This window comes from Onthophagus taurus, chromosome 5 (genome assembly GCF_036711975.1).
Source record: "Onthophagus taurus isolate NC chromosome 5, IU_Otau_3.0, whole genome shotgun sequence".
NCBI lineage: Eukaryota > Metazoa > Arthropoda > Insecta > Coleoptera > Scarabaeidae > Onthophagus > Onthophagus taurus.
Genome location: NC_091970.1, coordinates 8,822,683 through 8,848,093, shown reverse-complemented (window position 1 = coordinate 8,848,093; position 25,411 = coordinate 8,822,683). Strand labels below are relative to the sequence as shown.

General features: G+C 28.7%; 4 protein-coding genes and 1 long non-coding RNA gene across 8 annotated transcripts in view; 2 read left to right on the top strand and 3 right to left on the bottom strand.

Annotated features, from left to right (window-relative positions):
- Window positions 1-1,140: 1,140 nt before the first annotated feature.
- LOC111413418 (uncharacterized) lies at window positions 1,141-1,674 on the bottom strand. The gene is made up of 2 exons (XR_002706168.2): window positions 1,479-1,674; window positions 1,141-1,426 (listed from the first exon to the last, which is right to left on the bottom strand). It is a non-coding gene; the product is annotated as an uncharacterized lncRNA (long non-coding RNA).
- A 250-nt stretch (window positions 1,675-1,924) lies between these two features.
- Window positions 1,925-3,590, top strand: LOC111413409 (uncharacterized). The gene is made up of 5 exons (XM_023044371.2): window positions 1,925-2,302; window positions 2,352-2,710; window positions 2,764-2,915; window positions 2,965-3,369; window positions 3,423-3,590. The coding sequence occupies exons 1-5, from the start codon at window positions 2,051-2,053 to the stop codon at window positions 3,521-3,523; spliced, it is 1,269 nt and encodes a 422-aa protein (XP_022900139.2). The 5' UTR covers window positions 1,925-2,050; the 3' UTR covers window positions 3,524-3,590.
- Window positions 3,591-7,748: 4,158 nt separating this feature from the next.
- LOC111413416 (large ribosomal subunit protein eL34-like) lies at window positions 7,749-8,411 on the bottom strand. Its single transcript, XM_023044380.2, has 2 exons — window positions 8,341-8,411; window positions 7,749-8,078 (listed from the first exon to the last, which is right to left on the bottom strand). The coding sequence occupies exons 1-2, from the start codon at window positions 8,403-8,405 to the stop codon at window positions 7,796-7,798; spliced, it is 348 nt and encodes a 115-aa protein (XP_022900148.1). The 5' UTR covers window positions 8,406-8,411; the 3' UTR covers window positions 7,749-7,795.
- A 234-nt stretch (window positions 8,412-8,645) lies between these two features.
- LOC111413414 (Vesicle transport through interaction with t-SNAREs 1a) lies at window positions 8,646-17,714 on the top strand. Its single transcript, XM_023044377.2, has 4 exons — window positions 8,646-8,860; window positions 8,932-8,990; window positions 9,081-9,431; window positions 16,982-17,714. Exons 1-4 carry the CDS (start codon window positions 8,767-8,769, stop codon window positions 17,129-17,131), a joined length of 654 nt encoding a protein of 217 aa, XP_022900145.1. The 5' UTR covers window positions 8,646-8,766; the 3' UTR covers window positions 17,132-17,714.
- A 3,683-nt stretch (window positions 17,715-21,397) lies between these two features.
- The window catches only part of LOC111413405 (long-chain-fatty-acid--CoA ligase 5), a 40,420-nt gene continuing 36,406 nt past the window's right edge, over window positions 21,398-25,411 (bottom strand). For all 4 annotated transcript variants that reach the window (XM_023044362.2, XM_023044363.2, XM_023044361.2 and 1 more), the window contains 4 exons: window positions 22,404-23,252; window positions 22,202-22,345; window positions 21,977-22,150; window positions 21,398-21,915 (listed from right to left, as the gene is read on the bottom strand). In XM_023044362.2, the coding sequence (XP_022900130.1) occupies window positions 21,778-21,915; window positions 21,977-22,150; window positions 22,202-22,345; window positions 22,404-23,252 (1,305 nt within the window). In that variant the 3' untranslated portion in view covers window positions 21,398-21,777. The remainder of the gene's footprint in view (window positions 21,916-21,976; window positions 22,151-22,201; window positions 22,346-22,403; window positions 23,253-25,411) is intronic.

Below are 25,411 nucleotides of genomic sequence, written 5' to 3'. Positions count from 1 at the left end.
AAATATAGAGAAATTTTTGCGAGAAAAACGCGATTTAATAAATTTTATTTGGATCACCCGGTATAATTTTTTACTTAGCCGAGTTTCGAACCTTCAAAAAATTCGTTGGTAACTTGACTAGTTTCACCAATGAAAAGAAGATGGCGCTAGTGGTCATTTAAAAATTATTTTCAGATGGTTTGCTTCTCCGCTAAGCAAAAAATTATACCGGGTGATCCAAATATAGAGAAATTTTTGCGAGAAAAACGCGATTTAATAAATTTTATTTGGATCACCCGGTATAATTTTTTACTTAGCCGAGTTTCGAACCTTCAAAAAATTCGTTGGTAACTTGACTAGTTTCACCAATGAAAAGAAGATGGCGCTGGTGGTCATTTAAAAATTATTTTCAGATGGTTTGCTTCTCTGCTAAGCAAAAAGTTATACCGGATGATCCAAATATAGAGAAATTTTTGCGAGAAAAACGCGATTAAATAAATTTTATTTGGATCACCAAGTATAATTTTTTACTTTGCCGAGTTTCGAACCTTCAAAAAATTTGTTGGTAACTTGACTAGTTTCACTAAGGAAAAAAAGATGGCACTAGTAGTCATTTAAAAATTATTTTAAGATGGTTTGCTTCTCCGCTAAGCAAAAAAATATACCGGGTGATCCAAGTACAGAGAAATTTTTACGAGAAAAACGCGATTAAATAAATTTAATTTGGATCACCCTGTATAATTTTTTACTTAGCTGAGTTTCGAACCTTTAAAAATTCGTTTTTAATTTGACTAGTTTCACTAATGAAAAAAAGATGGCGCTAGTGGTCATTTAAAAATTATTTTGAGATGGTTTGCTTCTCCGCTAAGCAAAAAATTATACCGGGTGATCCAAATATAGAGAAATTTTTGCGAGAAAAACGCGTTTTAATAAATTTTATTTGGATCAACCGGTATAATTTTTTATTTAGCCGAGTTTCGAACCTTCAAAAAATTCGTTGGTAACTTGACTAGTTCCACGAATAAATAAAAGATGTCGCCTATCGTCATTTAAAAATTATTAACCCGTAAAGAATTGGTTCGCAACCTAACTATCAATGTTTTCGTTGTTAAATAACAGATGTCGCTTATGATTTTTCAAAATTTGATATAACAACAAGAGCAATTTTCATCGTTTATTTGAGATCAATTAAATACAATACAATAATTAAAATGTACATCAATCAGACAGAGTGCTGCATTCCCAATACCAATACTCTTCTATTTAGTGTCCTCGTTCAACTCCCTACCTCTCATCACCTATTTTATGCCTTTACATCATGATCTTTGAGGTTGCCCCCTTTTATTTTTTCCAGGAGATACACAGAAGTGATACGAAACCGTTATTAAGTATTAAAAGTCATCAATTTAAGGATTAGTGGTCGATTCAACCAGAAAGCTCATCCAACCTACAAAAACATAAAAAATTAATAAAAACTCGGATTTTTTGAATAAACTTACCCCATATTGCTTGAAAGACATTTTAAACGGAATTTTATCCATCCATATCCATGAATTTCGTGGAAAAACTGCAAAAACGACGTGAATGAGAGGACGTTTACAAAATGGCGATGCTTGTTTGGGGGCAATTGTTTTGAGGTTATGTTTTAAAATTAATTAATCAAATTTAATTAAATGAATTAAAAGTTAACTAAAATCAAAGTAATTACTTACAATTAAACAAGTTTTTCTCTTTCGTATCAATATTAACAACTAATTCGAAATGGTTTGTAACAAATTTAGTGTATTTTTCGAACATTCATTTTAAGTTGGTATTAGATTTATTTTCTCATTTTTGCGAAGAATTTTTTAATTTAATGTATTTATATCTCTTAACATATTGAATCATCTTAATTAATAAATAAATTTATAAATTTTTATTTATTAATTTAATACAAATAAAGATAAAAAGTATCGCTCTCTCTCTCTCTCTTAGATAAAAATCGAACTGTCACATTCCAGCACATTGCGATTTCAACATAACCTAAAAATGTTCAAATTAAAAACATATTTTAATTAATAATTAATTTACGATGAATAAAAATAAACAGGAAACAAAGAAAAGAAAACGTTCGAATTCGTTGGAGATTAAAACCGAGGGAAATGTAAGCTTCAATCCAAAAGAAGAGGAATTTTCACTGGAAAACTCTATAATCGAGATAGATACATCTCTATACCGCAATAAAAACGAAATTAAAAGTATTAAAGATGTAACTAATGATAAATTATGCGACGCTATTAATCGAACGAATAACGAAATGGAACAAATTTTTAGAGATAACCAGGTAAAAAATTAATTTTGAGGTTATGTTGTTATTAATTTTTTATTTTAAGCATTTAATGGATTTAAGAATTAAAATACCGTTTAAAGTCCCAAAAGCACATCTAATTGAGAAATCAGTGGTTGCAATACAATCGAAAGGTTTATTTGATGGAATTCCCATAAATACAAAAAAATACACAAAACGTGAAGATGATTTAATTTTAAGAAACTTTAAAGAGTTTTGTGAAGCTCACAAAATCAAACATGATCCAACCCCGTTTGTAAATTTTGTTATTGGTGGGAGACATGTGTTAAGCGTTTACGAACGATTACAATTTGTGCGTTATATTGGAAAGGGGTTAAACGATAGGAAATTATATAGTATTTATAAACGATTTCAGTTATTATGTAGTACAACTAATAAAGGAAGGTTAATATTACCCCATTAACTATGATTATTTAAGATTAACATTTTTATTTTAGATTTTCTTCAATTGAAGATCAAATTTTATTAACTTACATCAATAATAACAATGATGATAAACAAAAATTTGCTAAAATAGCCAAAATTTTAAATCGATCCAAGAGTCAAATTTTAAAAAGATATTCGACCATTACAGAATCGATAGAAAATGGTGAAATTAAAATTTTATTTCAATTAAAAACTTAAAAATCAAATTTTAGATTTTGCCAAAATGACTGGTATACCAAAAATAGAATATTTAGTTTCAAAAATGATGGAGGTTTTAAATATTTCGACGATTAAAGAACTTAAAAGTACCGAACTGACGAGTGAATTTTGGGAGGAAATAAGTAAACAATTAGATTATCCCTTATATCAATTAAAAAGGTTTTGGAATGCGAGCGTTGCCACGAAGCTTTTTAACCAAAATATCAAAATTAACAAAGTTTTGAGGAAAATTGTTGATACTTTGCATGAAAAAAACATTACCGATTGGAAAAGTATCGATTGGAACGAAATTTGTAAACCTTTCGAACGCAAATATTACACACCTTCCTTTATTTATGATAAATTTAAGGATTTAAGAAGGTGTAACATCCGCAAAGAATATCAACAAGATCCACAGGGTAAAATATAACCATGAATTTAATAAAATCTTAACTTTGTGTGTTTTTTTTAGTGTGTATAAAAATGTTGAAGGATTTATTTAGTGAAAATCCGCTTTTACTGAGGAAAATAAAATCGTATGAATATGAAGATGGAAGAATTGCAAAATATTAAGTTATGTTAAATTAATTTAATGTTATTTTGTATTAGAAAATATAATGTAATTGGGTTAAGTTGTTTACTTTTGCGTTTTACTTCCTTTTATGCACAAATAATTACTTAAACAAATTAATTACAAATTTGTCTCAACATTTTCAATCAGTCAATTTTTAAAAAATCATTTCCGGTCTGTTTTTGGAGTTAAGAAACGGGATGTGTCTTAAATTAAAGCTTGAAATGTCCTCTTTAAAATGATGTATGATAACCTATATGGTTAATATGAAAATTTTGGAGAAAAAAAATTTTTTTTAAGTTGTAAAAATAGGTTATGTTATTATTATGATCATGTTTAAATAATCACTTCCGGTGTAATTCTCTTAGCTAAGAAATGTATTATATATCAAATTAAAGCTAAAAGTGTCCTCTTTAAAATAATATGTAACTTCTTTAAACAGATTACAGGGTCTTCGAGAAAATAAACAAACAAAAATTGTAGAATCAAATTAGATTTGTTTCAACATTTTCAATGAAAGCTAATTTTCAAAAAATCGTTAAGAAACGGGATGTGTCGTAAATTAAAGCTTGAAATGTCTTCTTTAAAATGATGTATGATAATCTATATGGTTAATATAAAAATTTTGGAGAAAAACGATCGTTTTTAAGTTGTAAAAATAGGTTATGATAGAGACTATTTTAAATTAATGTCAATGTTTAAATAATCACTTCCGGTGTAATTCTCTTAGCTAAGAAATGTATTATATATCAAATTAAAGCTAAAAGTGTCCTCTTTAAAATGATATATAACTTCTTTAAACAGGTTACAGGGTCTTTGAGAAAATAACCAAACAAAAATTGTAGAATCAAATTAGATTTGTCTCAACATTTTCAATGAAAGCTAATTTTCAAAAAATCATTTCCGGTGTGTTTTTGGGAGTTAAGAATCGGGATGTGTCTTAAATTAAAGCTTGAAATGTCCTCTTTAAAATGATGTATGATAATCTATATGGTTAATATAAAAATTTTGGAGAAAAACGATCTTTTTTAAGTTGTAAAAATAGGTTATGATGGAGACTATTTTAAATTGATGTCAATGTTTAAATGATCACTTCCGGTGTAATTCTCTTAGCTAAGAAATGTATTATATATCAAATTAAAGCTGGAAGTGTCCCCTTTAAAATGATATACGACTCCCTTAAACAGATTGTGGGGTTTTTGAGAAAATAACCAAATAAAAATTGTAGAATCAAATTAGATTTGTTTCAACATTTTCAATGAAAGCTAATTTTCAAAAAATCATTTCCGGTGTGTTTTTGGGAGTTAAGACACGGGATGTGTCTTAAATTAAAGCTTGAAATATCCTCTTTAAAATGATGTATGATAATTTATATGGTTAATATAAAAATTTTGGAGAAAAAAGATCTTTTTTAAGTTGTAAAAATAGGTTATGTTATTATTATGATTATGTTTAAATAATCACTTCCGGTGTAATTCTCTTAGCTAAGAAATGTATTATATATCAAATTAAAGCTGGAAGTGTCCCCTTTAAAATGATATACGACTCTCTTAAACGGATTGTGGAGTTTTTGAGAAAATAACCAAACAAAAATTGTAGAATCAAATTAGATTTGTTTCAACATTTTCAATGAAAGCTAATTTTCAAAAAATCATTTCCGGTGTGTTTTTGGAGGTTAAGAAACGGGATGTGTCGTAAATTAAAGCTTGAAATATCCTCTTTAAAATGATGTATGATAATGTATATGGTTAATATAAAAATTTTGGAGAAAAAAATCTTTTAAGTTGTAAAAATAGGTTATGTTATTATTATGATTATGTTTAAATAATCACTTCCGGTGTAATTCTCTTAGCTAAGAAATATGTTACATGTTAAATTAAAGCTGAAAGTGTCCTCTTTAAAATGACTCCCTTAAGCAGATTGTAGGGTCTTTGAGAAAATAACCAAACAAAAATTGTAGAATCAAATTAGATTTGTTTCAACATTTTCAATGAAAGCTAATTTTCAAAAAATCATTTCCGGTGTGTTTTTGGGAGTTAAGAAACGGGATGTGTCTTAAATTAAAGCTTGAAATGTCCTCTTTAAAATGATGTATGATAATCTATATGGTTAATATAAAAATTTTGGAGAAAAAACATCTTTTTTAAGTTGTAAAAATAGGTTATGATGGAGACTATTTTAAATTGATGTCAATGTTTAAATGATCACTTCCGGTGTAACTCTCTTAGTTAAGAAATATGTTATATGTTAAATTAATGCTAAAACGCCCTCTTTAAAATGATATATGACTCGGTATAGTTCAAGAATCATATCGCTTAAAAATCGACATTTTTTTTAATCGACGATAAATCACTCACGTAAAACGTTTCAAATAAAAAAAAAGTGCGGAAAAGTGTAAAACTTACCGACAAATCACTTTAAAGTCATTGAAGGAAAAGTATAATATAATATACAGGCGTCCCCAAACACACAGCTAAACCCGATACTTTCTAATTCTAGTGTTAGTTCTAGTTTTAGTGCAATAAAAATATACAACATAGTGATATCTAGCAACATCATATTTGGACTCATTTTAATGTTTTTTTTTTTTTTCATTTAATGTCAACGTCAATTTTAACATATTTGTAATTGTCGTGAAAAATCCTTTAAAATGAGCCCAAACATGATACGTTTAATTCCAATATTACTCGAGATATAAGCAACTTCCGGTTTGAAATGTTAACGTTATTTTGACAAATTCTTAATTTTTATAAAATGTCTTAATATTTGTCACAAAAAGAAAAAAAATTAAGGTTGGTATTAATATTTAATAATTAAATTGCTATCTTCATTGTTGCTAATTTCGGGTTTAACGTTTTTTATTCTAACTTCGTTGATTTTGAGATAAGTGCGTCATCTTTAGACTCATTTTAAAGGTTTTTTAATGAAGATGACAAATATGTCAAAATTAACGTTGACGTTTCAAACCGGAAGTGATTGTATTATTACATTAATATTAAAGTTAAATATGTCAAGTTTGGACTCATTTTAAAGGATTTTTTATGAAGTTGACAAATATGTCAAAATTAAAAGTTCGAACTTTTTGGCTTTTTGAGATAAATGCGTCAAGTTTGGACTCACTTTAAAGCTTATTTTATGAAGATTACGAATATAATAATAATCGGATTTAGTTCCACGTCTCTCAAGACGGCTAAACCCGAATGATTCTAGTTCTAGGTCTTCTAACGCAAGACTTCTAGTGATAGTGCTAGTGTAAAACTAGAAATATTCGGGAAAAAGCCGTGCGTCTTCAAACTTTTCAAAGTTCTTGTCTAAGACGCCCGGAAAAACCTAGAAGTTTTTAGTTCTAGTTTTAATTGTCATTTAACCCTAAATTCTTGTACATTTTAATTGATCTAAAAAAAATTTTTTTTTGATTTAATCCACTTACCTTGCTTATAATTTCATCCATTTACCCATTTTGAATTAAATACAACCTTTAAATCCAATTAATTATGTGTTTTTCATTAAAAAAAAACTTAAAATCAATGTCAATTTTGTCAAGCAACTGCAATATTTGGATCTTAATCACCATGGTAACCGAGTCAAGTTGGATAACCTTAAAATAATAAAATTTTATTCCGATTTTTTTATCAATTCTAACCTAATTTTTATTAATTTTAAAACACTTCGAATTCTTTACGATTATGTCGCATTCACAATAAATTCGTTAATTGTAATTAATTTAAATCGATTCTAATTAAGAGAAATAAATTAAAAATATCTTTTTTTTTGATTTAATTCACTTACCTTGTTTATAATTCCCTAGATAAACCGATTTTGAGTTAAATAGAACCTTTTAAACGAATTAAATTAGACTTTTTCCTTAAAAGAACTTAAGTTCAATTTCAATTTTGACAAGCACCTGCAATATTTGGATCTTAATCACCATGGTAACCGAGTCAAGTTGGATAACCTAAAAATAATAAAATTTTAAGTTATTTTAAAATAATTTATTGATTTATTTTAGAATTTTGTGTAGAAATTCCACTTTGAGTTAAAGAAATGATATAACACATGATATTAGATTATAACTTCTTAAATTTGAGTAGTTATGCATAAAATCATGAAGAACATTAAATAAACATGGAACAAATTGGCTTATAACAATCAAATAAAGTTATGGAACTTGTTTATTTGAGATAAAAGAGTTATAGGAGCTTAGAATATAAAAGAAATAAAACTATATTTTTCTTATAATAATAAATTTATTACAAACGTCAATTTTTATGCATTTACTTCTTAGATTTAGTCGCCTGTTGTGCTTTTAGCACCTTGACAACAATTTTCTGTTCTTCTAATAAGAAAGCACGCACAATCTTTTCTTTAACGCACTTATGACATAAAACACCACCGTAAGCCCTTTTGACGGTCTTCTTACGACGGCACATCCTCGAGCGTTCTTGGGGCCTCGCTGGGACAATACCCCTCAATTTATCGGAACATTGACCACATTTTGGTACCTTCTTCTTCTTTTCTAAGTATTGATAAACCAATTTACCACCAGGGGTACGAACACTAAAACAAAAACGATTTAGTATAGCAAAAATTTTTTTTAATACTTATAATTATTTAATTAAAACATAATCAGATATAAAAAACGAACGATATAACAGCATTTCGTCACGAGTTATTCAGGACTCTAGCCAAGAATCATCATTAATATTTTGACAACGTGTTTTGAAAGACATAACCTCAAAAAAAGTGAGGTTAAGTATGTTGCATTTTAATATTTTTTAAATGAATTTAAGATAACGAAATAAAATGAATTTAAACTTACATGCGTCGTTTATTAGAATTTGTATTATAAGACAATCGTCGCCGGAAAACAAGCCGTTGAACCATTTCGATCTGAAAAATCAACAAAAACTTACTCTCAATATTTCACTTAAACATTAAAAAACGAATTAAAACAACGCTGATTGAATAACAATTATTAATAAACGCGATGTTTTAGGATAAATCGGAAATAAATTTATTTTCACAAGCGACGTACCTTGTAAAACGCACCGGAAGAGAAAGGAAATTCTAACTTATCGACTCGGCTAACTTCGCGCCGAAGTAACCGCCATCTATCGGAGATTAAAATAGGGTGGGGATGAGTCAAGACTCGAGTGATTCGTCGAAAGAACCAAATTAGTTTTTTTTTCTTTGCTTTTTTTTTGAGACAAAATCAAAACAAAAAGGTGAAATAGAAATTTTTTAAATGGGGTCACTTTTTGAGAATTACGAACAGCAATATTCGGCCCTTACGGCCGATATTACGGCTCAAGTGGGACAGTTAACCTCAAGCGTAACGAGTAAGTAAATATTTCGATTTTCAGTTGGTATTTATTATTAATTTTTTTGTTTCTTTATTCTTTTGTTATAGAAGATAGACGCCAGTTGATCTCAAACATAGAAAAACATGTTGAAGAAGCTCAAGAACTGGTAAAATCTTAATTTGCACCTTAATCTAATTTTAATCATTATCTTTTATTTGTTCTTTACGATAAAAAAAATGTATTTTTCCCTCTACAGCTTGAACAAATGGATTTGGAAGTTCGAGAAGTTCCAGAACACGCAAAAAGACAAAGATGCAAAACAAAACTTGATTGCTATCGAGCTGAGTTAAAAAGACTCACCTTAGATTATATAAAAGCTAGATCGGTGCGGCAAAGTACGTTTGGTTATGATTCAACTGAGGATTTAAGCGATCGGATTTGTAACGATCAAAAACAACGACTTTTGGATAATTCGGAACGTTTAGAAAGGACCGGAAAAAATCTTGAGGAAGGGTATCGAGTCGTTATTGAAACGCAGAATATTGGAGCTGAGGTTTTAGCCAATTTAAGTGAACAACGCGAAACTATACAAAGATCGAGAGCAAGGGTACGTAATTTTAATTAAATTAAACTCTAAAAAAATTAAAATAATTCAAAAATCATCATGTCGCTTAAAAATCGTTAATTTTTTTTTAATCGACGGGAAGTCTCTTAAATAAGCCATTATATATATAAAAAATGTGTGAAAAAGTTTAAACTTGCCGAAAAATCACTTTAAAGCTTCGACGTGACGTCATTTTTTGTGACGTCATCGACCCTGCTACTCATATACAGGGTGGTTCAGTTTTTCATTGGGAAATCTTACTAGGATGCCAAAATAATCCTGCTTAATCACTGTTAATGTAAACACCTTCATTTTAAATCAACTTTAAGGTATATACACAATGTACAGTTGGTTGTCTATATTAAAACAAATCGAATACAAATCCTCTTCTTAATTAATTTGTCTCAAATTATGGTATACAAAACTTTGGAAACTGCTTTATTGTGTGTGTAAAATTAGTAATTCAATTTGTAACTTAATTTAAGCATACATTAATAAAAATTTTACACATTTAAAGACAATTCAGCTGGTTCAATGTAAACGCCCTTCATGGCGAAGCTTTTCTTTATTCATGAATTTTCATATTTTTTTCGATATCTATGCGTCTGAGAGCAATTTTGTTAAGAATACAATTTGCTAGGCGATTTTGATATTTTGAGAATTCCTGGCTTGAACCTAAGAAATGGTGATATCTATTGTGGCATTGATTATGGATTATGTTATCTTGATTCATTATAATTCATTTTTATAGGAAATGTTTTTCTCTATCACCTTTAATTTTCTAATTATAACAGAATTTAACGCAGATGATTGTCAATTTTGAGAATTCCTGGCTTGAACCTAAGAAATGATATCTATGGTGGCATTGACTATGGATTATGTTATCTTGATTCATTATCATTCATTTTTATAGGAAACGTTTTTTCTATCACCTTTAGTTTTCTACTTATAACAGAATTTAACGCAGATGATTGTCAATTTTGATATTTTGAGAATTCCTGGCTTGAACCTAAGAAATGGTGATGTCTATTGTGGCATTGACTATAGATTATGTTATCTTGATTCATTATTATTAATTTTTATGGGAAACGTTTTTCTCTATCACCTTTAATTTTCTAATTATAACAGAATTTAACGCAGATGATTGTCAATTTTGAGAATTCCTGGCTTGAACCTATGAAATGATATCTATGGTGGCATTGACTATGGATTATGTTATCTTGATTCATTATTATTAATTTTTATGGGAAACGTTTTTCTCTATCACCTTTAATTTTCTAATTATAACAGAATTTAACGCAGATGATTGTCAATTTTGAGAATTCCTGGCTTGAACCTAAGAAATGATATCTACGGTGGCATTGACTATGGATTATGTTATCTTGATTCATTGTTATTAATTTTTATGGGAAACGTTTTTCTCTATCACCTTTAATTTTCTAATTATAACAGAATTGAACGCAGATGATTGTCAATTTTGATATTTTGAGAATTCCTGGCTTGAACCTAAGAAATGGTGATATCTATGGTGGTATTGACTATGGATTATGTTATCTTGATTCATTATTATTAATTTTTATGGGAAACGTTTTTCTCTATCACCTTTAATTTTCTAATTATAAGAGAATTTAACGCAGATGATTGTCAATTTTGATATTTTGGGAATTCCTGGCTTGAACCTAAGAAATGGTGATATCTATGGTGGTATTGACTATGGATTATGTTATCTTGATTCATTATTATTAATTTTTATGGGAAACGTTTTTCTCTATCACCTTTAATTTTCTAATTATAACAGAATTGAACGCAGATGATTGTCAATTTTGATATTTTGAGAATTCCTGGCTTGAACCTAAGAAATGGTGATATCTATGGTGGTATTGACTATGGATTATGTTATCTTGATTCATTATTATTAATTTTTATGGGAAACGTTTTTCTCTATCACCTTTAATTTTCTAATTATAAGAGAATTTAACGCAGATGATTGTCAATTTTGATATTTTGGGAATTCCTGGCTTGAACCTAAGAAATGGTGATATCTATGGTGGTATTGACTATGGATTATGTTATCTTGATTCATTATTATTAATTTTTATGGGAAACGTTTTTCTCTATCACCTTTAATTTTCTAATTATAACAGAATTGAACGCAGATGATTGTCAATTTTGATATTTTGAGAATTCCTGGCTTGAACCTAAGAAATGGTGATATCTATGGTGGTATTGACTATGGATTATGTTATCTTGATTCATTATTATTAATTTTTATGGGAAACGTTTTTCTCTATCACCTTTAATTTTCTAATTATAAGAGAATTTAACGCAGATGATTGTCAATTTTGATATTTTGGGAATTCCTGGCTTGAACCTAAGAAATGGTGATATCTATGGTGGTATTGACTATGGATTATGTTATCTTGATTCATTATTATTAATTTTTATGGGAAACGTTTTTCTCTATCACCTTTAATTTTCTAATTATAACAGAATTGAACGCAGATGATTGTCAATTTTGATATTTTGAGAATTCCTGGCTTGAACCTAAGAAATGGTGATATCTATGGTGGTATTGACTATGGATTATGTTATCTTGATTCATTATTATTAATTTTTATGGGAAACGTTTTTCTCTATCACCTTTAATTTTCTAATTATAAGAGAATTTAACGCAGATGATTGTCAATTTTGATATTTTGGGAATTCCTGGCTTGAACCTAAGAAATGGTGATATCTATGGTGGTATTGACTATGGATTATGTTATCTTGATTCATTATTATTAATTTTTATGGGAAACGTTTTTCTCTATCACCTTTAATTTTCTAATTATAACAGAATTGAACGCAGATGATTGTCAATTTTGATATTTTGAGAATTCCTGGCTTGAACCTAAGAAATGGTGATATCTATGGTGGTATTGACTATGGATTATGTTATCTTGATTCATTATTATTAATTTTTATGGGAAACGTTTTTCTCTATCACCTTTAATTTTCTAATTATAAGAGAATTTAACGCAGATGATTGTCAATTTTGATATTTTGGGAATTCCTGGCTTGAACCTAAGAAATGATATCTATGGTGGTATTGACTATGGATTATGTTATCTTGATTCATTATTATTAATTTTTATGGGAAACGTTTTTCTCTATCACCTTTAATTTTCTAATTATAAGAGAATTTAACACAGATGATTGTCAATTTTGATATTTTGGGAATTCCTGGCTTGAACCTAAGAAATGATATCTATGGTGGTATTGACTATGGATTATGTTATCTTGATTCATTATTATTAATTTTTATGGGAAACGTTTTTCTCTATCACCTTTAATTTTCTAATTATAAGAGAATTTAACGCAGATGATTGTCAATTTTGATATTTTGAGAATTCCTGGCTTGAACCTAAGAAATGGTGATATCTATGGTGGTATTGACTATGGATTATGTTATCTTGATTCATTATTATTAATTTTTATGGGAAACGTTTTTCTCTATCACCTTTAATTTTCTAATTATAAGAGAATTTAACGCAGATGATTGTCAATTTTGAGAATTCCTGGTTTGAACCTAAGAAATGATATCTATGGTGGCATTGACTATGGATTATGTTATCTTGATTCATTATCATTCATTTTTATGGGAAACGTTTTTCTCTATCACCTTTAATTTTCTAATTATAACAGAATTTAACGCAGATGATTGTCAATTTTGATATTTTGAGAATTCCTGGCTTGAACCTAAGAAATGGTGATATTTATGGTGGTATTGACTATGGATTATGTTATCTTGATTCATTATTATTAATTTTTATGGGAAACGTTTTTCTCTATCACCTTTAATTTTCTAATTATAAGAGAATTTAACGCAGATGATTGTCAATTTTGAGAATTCCTGGTTTGAACCTAAGAAATGATATCTATGGTGGCATTGACTATGGATTATGTTATCTTGATTCATTATCATTCATTTTTATGGGAAACGTTTTTCTCTATCACCTTTAATTTTCTAATTATAACAGAATTGAACGCAGATGATTGTCAATTTTGATATTTTGAGAATTCCTGGCTTGAACCTAAGAAATGGTGATATCTATGGTGGTATTGACTATGGATTATGTTATCTTGATTCATTATTATTAATTTTTATGGGAAACGTTTTTCTCTATCACCTTTAATTTTCTAATTATAAGAGAATTTAACGCAGATGATTGTCAATTTTGATATTTTGGGAATTCCTGGCTTGAATCTAAGAAATGGTGATATTTATGGTGGTATTGACTATGGATTATGTTATCTTGATTCATTATTATTAATTTTTATGGGAAACGTTTTTCTCTATCACCTTTAATTTTCTAATTATAAGAGAATTTAACGCAGATGATTGTCAATTTTGAGAATTCCTGGTTTGAACCTAAGAAATGATATCTATGGTGGTATTGACTATGGATTATGTTATCTTGATTCATTATTATTAATTTTTATGGGAAACGTTTTTCTCTATCACCTTTAATTTTCTAATTATAAGAGAATTTAACGCAGATGATTGTCAATTTTGATATTTTGAGAATTCCTGGCTTGAACCTAAGAAATGGTGATATCTATGGTGGTATTGACTATGGATTATGTTATCTTGGTTCATTATTATTAATTTTTATGGGAAACGTTTTTCTCTATCACCTTTAATTTTCTAATTATAAGAGAATTTAACGCAGATGATTGTCAATTTTGATATTTTGAGAATTCCTGGCTTGAACCTAAGAAATGGTGATATCTATGGTGGTATTGACTATGGATTATGTTATCTTGATTCATTATTATTAATTTTTATGGGAAACGTTTTTCTCTATCACCTTTAATTTTCTAATTATAAGAGAATTTAACGCAGATGATTGTCAATTTTGATATTTTGAGAATTCCTGGCTTGAACCTAAGAAATGGTGATATCTATGGTGGTATTGACTATGGATTATGTTATCTTGGTTCATTATTATTAATTTTTATGGGAAACGTTTTTCTCTATCACCTTTAATTTTCTAATTATAAGAGAATTTAACGCAGATGATTGTCAATTTTGATATTTTGAGAATTCCTGGCTTGAACCTAAGAAATGGTGATATCTATGGTGGTATTGACTATGGATTATGTTATCTTGATTCATTATTATTAATTTTTATGGGAAACGTTTTTCTCTATCACCTTTAATTTTCTAATTATAAGAGAATTTAACGCAGATGATTGTCAATTTTGATATTTTGAGAATTCCTGGCTTGAACCTAAGAAATGGTGATATCTATGGTGGTATTGACTATGGATTATGTTATCTTGATTCATTATTATTAATTTTTATGGGAAACGTTTTTCTCTATCACCTTTAATTTTCTAATTATAACAGAATTGAACGCAGATGATTGTCAATTTTGATATTTTGAGAATTCCTGGCTTGAACCTAAGAAATGGTGATATCTATGGTGGTATTGATTATGGATTATGTTATCTTGATTCATTATTATTAATTTTTATGGGAAACGTTTTTCTCTATCACCTTTAATTTTTTAATTATAACAGAATTTAACGCAGATGATTGTCAATTTTGATATTTTGAGAATTCCTGGCTTGAACCTAAGAAATGGTGATATCTATTGTGGCATTGACTATAGATTATGTTATCTTGATTCATTATTATTAATTTTTATGGGAAACGTTTTTCTCTATCACCTTTAATTTTCTAATTATAACAGAATTGAATGCAGATGATTGTCAATTTTGATATTTTGAGAATTCCTGGCTTGAACCTAAGAAATGGTGATATCTATGGTGGTATTGACTATGGATTATTTTATCTTGATTCATTATAATTCATTTTTATAGGAAATGTTTTTCTCTATCACCTTTAATTTTCTAATTATAACAGAATTTAACGCAGATGATTGTCAATTTTGATATTTTGAGAATTCCTGGCTTGAACCTAAGAAATGGTGATATCTATGGTGGTATTGACTATGGATTATGTTATCTTGATTCATTATTATTAATTTTTATGGGAAACGTTTTTCTCTATCACCTTTAATTTTCTAATTATAACAGAATTGAACGCAGATGATTGTCAATTTTGATATTTTGAGAATTCCTGGCTTGAACCTAAGAAATGGTGATATCTATGGTGGTATTGATTATGGATTATGTTATCTTGATTCATTATTATTAATTTTTATGGGAAACGTTTTTCTCTATCACCTTTAATTTTTTAATTATAACAGAATTTAACGCAGATGATTGTCAATTTTGATATTTTGAGAATTCCTGGCTTGAACCTAAGAAATGGTGATATCTATGGTGGTATTGACTATGGATTATGTTATCTTGATTCATTATCATTCATTTTTATAGGAAACGTTTTTCTCTATCACCTTTAATTTTCTAATTATAACAGAATTGAATGCAGATGATTGTCAATTTTGATATTTTGAGAATTCCTGGCTTGAACCTAAGAAATGGTGATATCTATGGTGGTATTGATTATGGATTATGTTATCTTGATTCATTATTATTAATTTTTATGGGAAACGTTTTTCTCTATCACCTTTAATTTTTTAATTATAACAGAATTTAACGCAGATGATTGTCAATTTTGATATTTTGAGAATTCCTGGCTTGAACCTAAGAAATGGTGATATCTATGGTGGTATTGACTATGGATTATGTTATCTTGATTCATTATCATTCATTTTTATAGGAAACGTTTTTCTCTATCACCTTTAATTTTCTAATTATAACAGAATTTAACGCAGATGATTGTCAATTTTGATATTTTGAGAATTCCTGGCTTGCACCTAAGAAATGATAATATCTATGGTGGCATTGACTATGGATTATGTTATCTTAATTCATTATCATTAATTTTTATGGGAAACGTTTTTCTCTATCACTTTAAGTTTTGTAATCATAACAGAATTTAATGTAGGTGGTTGTCAATTTTGGATATTGTGCCGTTTAGCCGTGAATTGGAAACGTGGGGTCAAAACTTTCTAGTTCTAGGTCTAGGGTTAGTTCTAGTTTTACACTAGCACTATCACTAGGACTAATACAAGACCTAGAACTAGAATCATTCGGGTTCAGCCGTCTTGAGAGACGTGAGGCTAAATCCGAATGTTTCTAGTTTTCGATCTAGTATTACTTCTAATATTAATACAGAGTCTATTGATACACAGTTTATCTTACGACAGGTAATCAGTCGTTATGCACCGAAAGCTTAAGAAAAACAAGAGTGTTTTATCCGAAAATATACGTTGTAATCTCACCTAGTTTAGTTAGTTAGAAAATAACTTTACTTTTAAGTTTATCAGATTGATTTTGTGCGTGGTTATGGTTGCTATGGCTAGGTGTTGACCGATTTTATAGGAAAAACATTGCTTGTGACGTCACGTCAAAACTTTAATGTAATTTTTCGGTATGTTCTACGCTTCGTCGATTTTTAAGCTACATGATGATTCTTGAATCTTTTTTAAGGTTAAAAATTTAGTTCGACAATACATATCATTTGCAAATATTTTTAGTTGAGGGATACAAACGAGGAATTGGGTCGAGCTTCTCGTATAATGAACTCAATGATTATTCGTGCCATGCAACAAAAGGTTATTTTATTTGTGGTTGTTGTATGTTTTATAATAGCAATAACAGCAGCGATTTATATAAGTGTTTCGTAATATTTAGCGAAAAAGTCTTTTGAAGATTTTATTATAGTGACTTTATTTGATTCTTTATTAGATTTTAAATAATTTGTGCTAAAACATTGAATGAAGTTGCGTTAATTTTAGTTTCAAGTTGAGTCACTACTACAATAAGTATGAAACGCAGATTGATAAGTACAGTTCACAATTTGCATCCGATATTTTTACATAACACTTGCTTTAGTTGACCAATAATAATAATAATAATAATCGTTTGCGTTAAAGTCGTTAAAACTGTGATATAAAAGAACCGTTCCTTAATTTTCAGCACTTATATTTCATAACTCACACAGTATTTTTGTGTCCACACGCTAATGTGTTTCTAATTAATTAGTTTTTAACTAAATTTAAGAAAAAATAAATATACTTTGTATATAAATAAACCAAATTTATAGAGTTACAAATAAAAGGTAAGTTCAAAGTGGTTTGTAAACGATAGATATTATAAAATTATAAAAAAATATATATAAATCATTTTTTCTCTTTTTGTTGAATAGGTCGTATAGATTTTTTTTGTATTTATTGTAAATGTTGTTGAAGATTATACATTCCGTTTTTATTTGGCGATTTTCATTATAAACGATCTGTCTCTTAAGATCCTCAACATATTTCATCTTGTTACTCTTATCCTGTTCATATCCGAGAATTTTCCACCCACTTCTAATTTTATTCGTTTCACGCGCCTAATTTTTGCTTCTTTAGTATCATACCTTGTTTATATGTTGCTCATATTCTATTTTCCCTATTCTATCCTCCAGGGACTTTACAGTGTTAGCTGATTTTTCTCTTTTTCCCACTTCTGCTTCGCTTTTAGTTCTTGGAGTTCCTGCACTTCGGTTGTGAATACTTTTCTATTCAGTGTCATTCATCTCTCTTCTCCTCTTGGTGTCCTTTAGTACAATTGTTCGATTCTTTCCTCTTCCTTGCATAGCAAATGACCAAATCATCTCAAACCTCTCCTCTTCGAATTCTTCCTTGCACTTCTACGTAAATAATGCACATGTTTGCCAACCCTCTGTTTCTTCTCCTCTTTCATCGTCCAAACCTCACAGCCGTATGTCAATACACTTTTGGCCATAACCTTTCCAGTAAAGTTTCTTGTTATTATGACTTATATGTTTATCAGGTGGAGTTGTAGAAGTAATCATTGGTAAGTTATCTAAATTATTGGGATTTAGCTGGTTCTATTACATGATAACTAACTGCAGGTTTAAAATGTCAACCTCAATTTTGACATATTTGTAATCTTCATTAAAAATCCTTTAAAATGAGTACAAACACGACATATTTATCTTCAATATTAATGAAGTTATGGTCAACTTCCGGTTAAGATTGTCAACGTCAATTTTGACATATTTGTAATCGTCGTGAAAAATCCTTTAAAATGAGTCCAAACATGATACGTTTATACTCCAATACTCCAATTACTCCAATATTACTCGAGAAATAAGCAACTTCCGGTTTGAAATGTCAATGTCATTTTGACATACTCTTAATTTTTATAAAATGTTTAATATTTGTTACAAAAACAATAATATAATTAAAAATAATAAAAAATTAAGGTTGGTATTAATATTTAAAAATTAAATTGCTACCTTCATTGTTGCTAATTTCGGGTTTAATGTTTTTTATTCAAACTTTTTTGTTTTTTTGAGATAAGTGCGTCATCTTTGGACTCATTTTAAAGGTTTTTTAACGAAGATAACAAATATGTAAAAATTGACGTTGACGTTTCAAACCGGAAGTGATTGTATTTCCATTAATATTAAAGTTAAATATGTCGAGTTTGGACTCATTTTAAGGGTTATTTTATGAAGATCACGAATATAATAATAAAATTAAAGTTAACATTGACAACTGAAAGTTTTTTTCACGACTAAACCTGAATGTTTCTTCTCCTCTTTAGTTCTTCTCTAGAATTGTGGAAGTAGTTACTAAATTAAGGTTAGTAATCATTGGTAAGTTATCTAAATTATTGGGATTTAGCTGGAAAATCATTCAAATTATTGTAAACTTGTTTAAATAATGACAAACTAGTTCATGGCCACTTCATAAGTTGTTTTGAATCATTGGAAAATCCTCCAAATAATTGAAAACCAGTTCAAACCTTTGCCAACTGGTTTGCAGCTATTCCAAGTTGTTAAAAAAGAGTGATTGCATGTAAAGTTGTTCAAAACAGGTCTACAACATTGCAAAATTGTTCAAAATCATTGATAGTTAAGGTTGGTAATTATTGAAAACTTGAAATGATTAAAAAATGTTGTCCAAATGATTGAGATCTAATTTACAGCTATTCTAAGTCATTCAAAATGATTGAAAAACTAGTTGGTAATCACCAAAAACATGTCTAAATGTTTAAAAATATTTTCGTATTTTTTTGAAATCGTTCATTATGCTTGAACTGGTATTAAAATTATTCAAAACAGGTCTATAGCACTGTAAACGTATAAATATATACCAAATTAAATGAAAACTAATTGGTAATCAATGGAAACTTGTCTAAATAATGGAAAACTGTGTCATAGCTATTCCAGATTATTCAAAGTGATCGGTAACCTTGTCTAAATGATTAAGAACTGGTTCATAACTAGTCCAGGTTGATGAAAGTGGTCGAAAACTGCATCCAAAGTTGTCCCAAACGTGTTTATAGCTTTGCAAAATGCTTCATAATGTTGAGAATTGGGTGGTAATAATTCAAATTGAAAATGGCTGAAAACTGATTAATAGGTACATATTTCAAATGGTTCAGAATGATTAAAAACTGTAATTGAAATTATTCAAAACAAATTTGCGGAGAATAACTTTTTTTTATCTAATTCAAATGCAGTTATAAAACTTCTATTACATGATAACTAACTTCAGGTTTAAAATGTCAACCTCAATTTTGACATATTTGTAATCTTCATTAAAAATCCTTTAAAATGAGTACAAACACGACATATTTATCTTCAATATTAATGAAGGTATGGTCAACTTCCGGTTAAGAATGTCAACGTCAATTTTGACATATTTGTAATCGGAGTGAAAAATCCTTTAAAATGCGTCCAAACATGAGACATTTAATTCCAGTATTACTCGAGATATAAGAACTTCCGGTTTGAAATTTCAATGTCATTTTGACATATTCTTAATTTTTATAAAATGTTTAATATTTGTTACAAAAACAAAAATATAATAAAAAAAAAATAAAAAATTAAGGTTGGTATTAATATTTAAAAATTAAATTGTTGCTAACTTCGGGTTTAATGTTTTTTATTCTAACTTTTTTGTTTTTTGAGATAAGTGCGTCATCTTTGGACTCATTTTAAAGGTTTTTTAACGAAGACGACAAATATGTAAAAATTGACGTTGACGTTTCAAACCGGAAGTGATTGATTTGCCTTAATATTAAAGTTAAATATGTCGAGTTTGGACTCATTTTAAAGGATTTTTTATGAAGTTGACAAATATGTCAAAATTAAAAGCTGAAAGTTTGAACTTTTTGGTTTTTTGAGATAATATCGTCAAGTTTGGACTTACTTTAAAGGTTATTTTATGAAGACTACGAATATAATAGCAAAATTAAAGTTGACATTGACAACTGAAAGTTTTTTTCACGACTAAACCCTAATGTTTCTTCTCCTCTTTAATTCTTCTCTAGAATTGGAGAAGTAGTTTCTTAATTAAGGTTAGTAATCATTGGTAAGTTGTCTAAATTATTGGGATTTAGCTGGAAAATCATTCAAATTATTGAAAAGTTGTTTAAATGATGACAAACTGGTTCATGGCCACTTCACAAGTTGTTCCGAATCATTCGAAAATCCTCCAAATAATTGAAAACCATTTCAAACGCTTGCCAACTGTAACATTGTAACATTCTTTATAATGTTTGAGAACTGCGTGGTAATAATTCAAATATTACCTATATTATATTATATTTCAAATTGTTCAGAATAATTCAATTGCAACTCAAGACATTTCAAATATTTCTTAAGAAAAAATCTTATATTATAATTAATTGTTGGAGGGCTCCTTATATTTAATTTCCATAAAGATTGGACGTTTTAATTAAAACAACACAAAGTTTAATTTTATTTTTTTGTAAAATAGAACTTTATTTTTGCGTGAAACGTTTCTTGTTGTAAAATGAAAACTAACAAAATAAATTATGCACAACTTAATTAAGTCATCGAACTCAAGCTCCTTTAAATGCTCGCTAATCGTAAAACTATTTGTTTTATTAAAAAATAATTAAGACGAAAAGAAAAAAAAATAATCTATTTATTATTGTAAAACGGGGTTGTAATAGTAAAAACCCAAATTACTTATATACACGGTGAATTTTAAACACTACTTTCTTTTTCCTTCATCATAAAACTATCAAATTCTTCTTGATTTATTTAATTTTTTTTTTTCATTTTCATTCTTATTTTTTTATCTCAATTTATTTAAGTTACAAAGAGAATGTTATTTCGCGTCGTGATTTTAATATAAAAACGCGTTTCATTAACAACAACAAACAACAGAACGAAAAAACCGTGAAATGATATGCTGTCGTATGAATATTGCGTTTTAAATTGACTCTTATTTATTTATTTTTGTGTTTGTATCATTTCTTTATACAAAAATTTAATTAGTTTTTATTACGACAGTTTTTTATACATATCTTCGATTTGCGGGGTGAAGTACGACTTGATTTGTGGCCGTTTCGATTTCATTGTGGGTGTCAACAATCCATTTTGTACGCTAAATGGATCGGGGTGAAGATAAATATCTTTTACCTATCAAAAAAAAAGTGTTATTAAAATTAAAACAATTTTGCTTTATTTATGAGTTTGTTACTTGTTCGAATGATTTTAACGCTCCTTCTCTTCCCCATGCTAACATATCGTCTAAAATTAATTGTTTTACTTCTGGGTGATTACACAAAACGCTTAATGTGCCGGGAATTCCATTCTCTTGTGCCCAGCATTTGATTACATCTACATCTGGTACAACAATTGCTACAATACATGACTGCAACCAAATTTTATTATCATTTTAATCATTTTTTAATTCATTTTTTACCTTTAATGATTCACCATGGACAAAAACTTGTTGTACATATTGAGATCTAATATAACAATTCTCTATTTTCTCAGGAACTATGTATTCGCCTTGAGATAATTTAAAAATGTGCTTTTTTCTATCGATAATTTTTAAGGTTCCGTTCTAAAATCATTCATAAATTAAATTAATTCGATTCTTCTTCTTATTATTTTAACCATACATTTTGCCACATTCCTATATCCCCGGTGTGGTGCCATCCATTTTCATCAATAGTCTCATCTGTATTCTCTTGATCTTTGTAATACCCCTTAAAAACGTTTGTTCCTTTGACGCAAACTTCGCCTTGGTTGTTTTTGGCCCAATACTCCATTTCGGGCACATCGACCAATTTGACGCAACAACAAGCGACGGGGGGACCAACATGTCCTGGGACGTAATCGCCTTGAACTGTTAACGAAATTGGGGCGCAACATTCCGTTTGACCATAACCTTCAACCACCAAACAACCCAACGCGCAACGAATAAACGTCAAAACATTTTCTGCCAAAGGCGCGGATCCCACTAACATAAATCGAAGCCGCCCTCCCATTCCTTCCTGAACTTTCCTAAATACCAACATATCCCAGAAACTGTTATTCCTTATAATCCCTCTTTTAATTTCGTTTTCTTTCGCACTCATCGCCATGTTGTACAACATTTTTTTAATGCAACTCCTTCCGATTTCGTTTTGAACCTTATCGTAGATTCTGTTTAATAATCGTGGAACTGCTGGGGTCACCGTTGGTCTTAAAGCTTTCATGTCATCGCTTAACCTTCTGATATCTCCCGAATAAAATCCAACGGCCGCCCCAACCAGGTACATCGCGTTCTCACAACAACGTTCCAACATATGGGCCAACGGCAAAAATGATATCATAACATCACTACTGACCGGTTTGTGATCCCCTAATTGCATTATTACCGCGCAAACTGATGCCATAACGTTCTCGTGTGTTAACATGACACCTTTCGGATTTCCCGTCGTTCCACTCGTATAACAAATTGTACATAAATCAGACGGTTTCGGTGGCTAAAACAAATTAATTCATGATAAGAGACGTTATACATCACTTGACTAAGCGACATTTTATCGTTGTTAAAGATTTTCATGCTGTTTGGTGGGTAAAGGTTATATTTTGTGTATAAATTGTTTCAAAATTATAATTTTTGTTAAGTTCCCTACATTTTATTTTTTTGGTTCATGTCTCTAAGTGCATTCGTTCATTTTAAAGAACGAAATGAATTTGTCACTAACAATTTACTTAACCCTTTGTGTCCCAAGAAGTCAAAAATTTCCAAACTTTGTAACAGAATTAAAACGCTATCAAAATACACTCAGCAAAGGCCTTTGGAATTAATTTTAGCAAAATATGCAATCCCCCCATTCCGGGGGGATAATGGTACTTGAGTTGCTTTGGCAGAACAATTTTCACAACTTTCTCTTTCTTTTGAATTTGCGCTACGACATTTTCGTGAACGCAGAAAATTTGAATATACAGAACGACGAAAATCTGATAGAATATTGAGAAAAAACATATTGAGCAAAAACTAAGTGTCAAAAAAGATGCTAATTCAAAAATTTCTGGAAGCCGTGTTTATTGGAATTAAGAAATGAAACTTATTTTAAATTGAAGTTTCAAGCTTTCTGTTTAAATCGATATATAATAATCATTGGGTTGGATTGGAAAAATATTGAAAAAAAATGTTGAAACAAAACTTACATTTTCGTATAACCTAAACGTGTCAGAAAAAGATGCTAATTTAAAAACTCCTGGAAGCTGTATTTATTGGAATTAAGGAATGAGACTTATTCTAAATTAAAGCTCAAAGCTTTCTCTTTAAAATGATATATAATAATTGTTGGGTTGGATTGGAAAAATATTGAGAAAAAGAATGTTGTAACAAAAGCTACATTTTCGTATAACCTAAAAGTGTCAAAAAAGATGCTAATTTAAAAATTCCTGGAAGCCGTATTTATTGAAATTAAGGAATGAGACTTATTCTAAATTAAAGCTCAAAGCTTTCTCTTTAAAATGATGTATAATAATTGTTAGGTTGGATTGGAAAAATATTGAGAAAAAGAATGTTGTAACAAAACCTACATTTTCGTATAACCTAAAAGTGTCAAAAAAGATGTTAATTTAAAAATTCCTGGAAGCCGTATTTATTGAAATTAAGGAATGAGACTTGTTCTAAATTAAAGTTCAAAGCTTTCTTTTTAAAATGATGTATAATAATTGTTGGGTTCGATTGGAAAAATATTGAGAAAAAAAATGTTTAAATAAAACTTATATTTTCGTACAACCTAAACGTGTCAGAAAAAGATGCTAATTTAAAAACTCCTGGAAGCCGTATTTATTGAAATTAAGGAATGAGACTTATTCTAAATTAAAGCTCAAAGCTTTCTCTTTAAAATGATGTATAATAATTGTTGGGTTGGATTGGAAAAATATTGAGAAAAAGAATGTTGTAACAAAACCTACATTTTCGTATAACCTAAAAGTGTCAAAAAAGATGTTAATTTAAAAATTCCTGGCAGCCGTATTTATTGAAATTAAGGAATGAGACTTATTCTAAATTAAAGCTCAAAGCTTTCTCTTTAAAATGATGTATAATAATTGTTGGGTTGGATTGGAAAAATATTGAGAAAAAGAATGTTGTAACAAAACTTACATTTTCGTATAACCTAAAAGTGTCAAAAAAGATGTTAATTTAAAAATTTCTGGAAGCCGTATTTATTGAAATTAAGGAATGAGACTTGTTCTAAATTAAAGCTCAAAGCTTTCTCTTTAAAATGATGTATAATAATTGTTGGGTTGGATTGGAAAAATATTGAGAAAAAAGATGTTGTAACAAAATTTACATTTTCGTATAACCTAAAAGTGTCAAAAAAGATGTTAATTTAAAAATTCCTGGAAGCCGTATTTATTGAAATTAAGGAATGAGACTTGTTCTAAATTAAAGCTCAAAGCTTTCTCTTTAAAATGATGTATAATAATTGTTGGGTTGGATTGGAAAAATATTGAGAAAAAAAATGTTGTAACAAAATTTACATTTTCGTATAACCTAAAAGTGTCAAAAAAGATGTTAATTTAAAAATTCCTGGAAGCCGTATTTATTGAAATTAAGGAATGAGACTTGTTCTAAATTAAAGCTCAAAGCTTTCTCTTTAAAATGATGTATAATAAT

Excerpts from the sequence above, each read along its gene's own strand:
- LOC111413409 (XM_023044371.2), top strand. The coding sequence starts at position 2,051 with ATGAATAAAAATAAACAGGAAACAAAGAAAAGAAAACGTTCGAATTCG. Across the intron at positions 2,711-2,763 it reads AGTACAACTAATAAAGGAAG|ATTTTCTTCAATTGAAGATC; the intron begins GTTAATATTACC and ends TTTTTATTTTAG. Across the intron at positions 2,916-2,964 it reads TACAGAATCGATAGAAAATG|ATTTTGCCAAAATGACTGGT; the intron begins GTGAAATTAAAA and ends ATCAAATTTTAG.
- LOC111413416 (XM_023044380.2), bottom strand. The coding sequence starts at position 8,405 with ATGGTTCAACGGCTTGTTTTCCGGCGACGATTGTCTTATAATACAAAT. Across the intron at positions 8,079-8,340 it reads AATTCTAATAAACGACGCAT|TGTTCGTACCCCTGGTGGTA; the intron begins GTAAGTTTAAAT and ends TTTTTGTTTTAG.
- LOC111413414 (XM_023044377.2), top strand. The coding sequence starts at position 8,767 with ATGGGGTCACTTTTTGAGAATTACGAACAGCAATATTCGGCCCTTACG. Across the intron at positions 8,861-8,931 it reads GTTAACCTCAAGCGTAACGA|AAGATAGACGCCAGTTGATC; the intron begins GTAAGTAAATAT and ends CTTTTGTTATAG. Across the intron at positions 9,432-16,981 it reads TACAAAGATCGAGAGCAAGG|TTGAGGGATACAAACGAGGA; the intron begins GTACGTAATTTT and ends AAATATTTTTAG.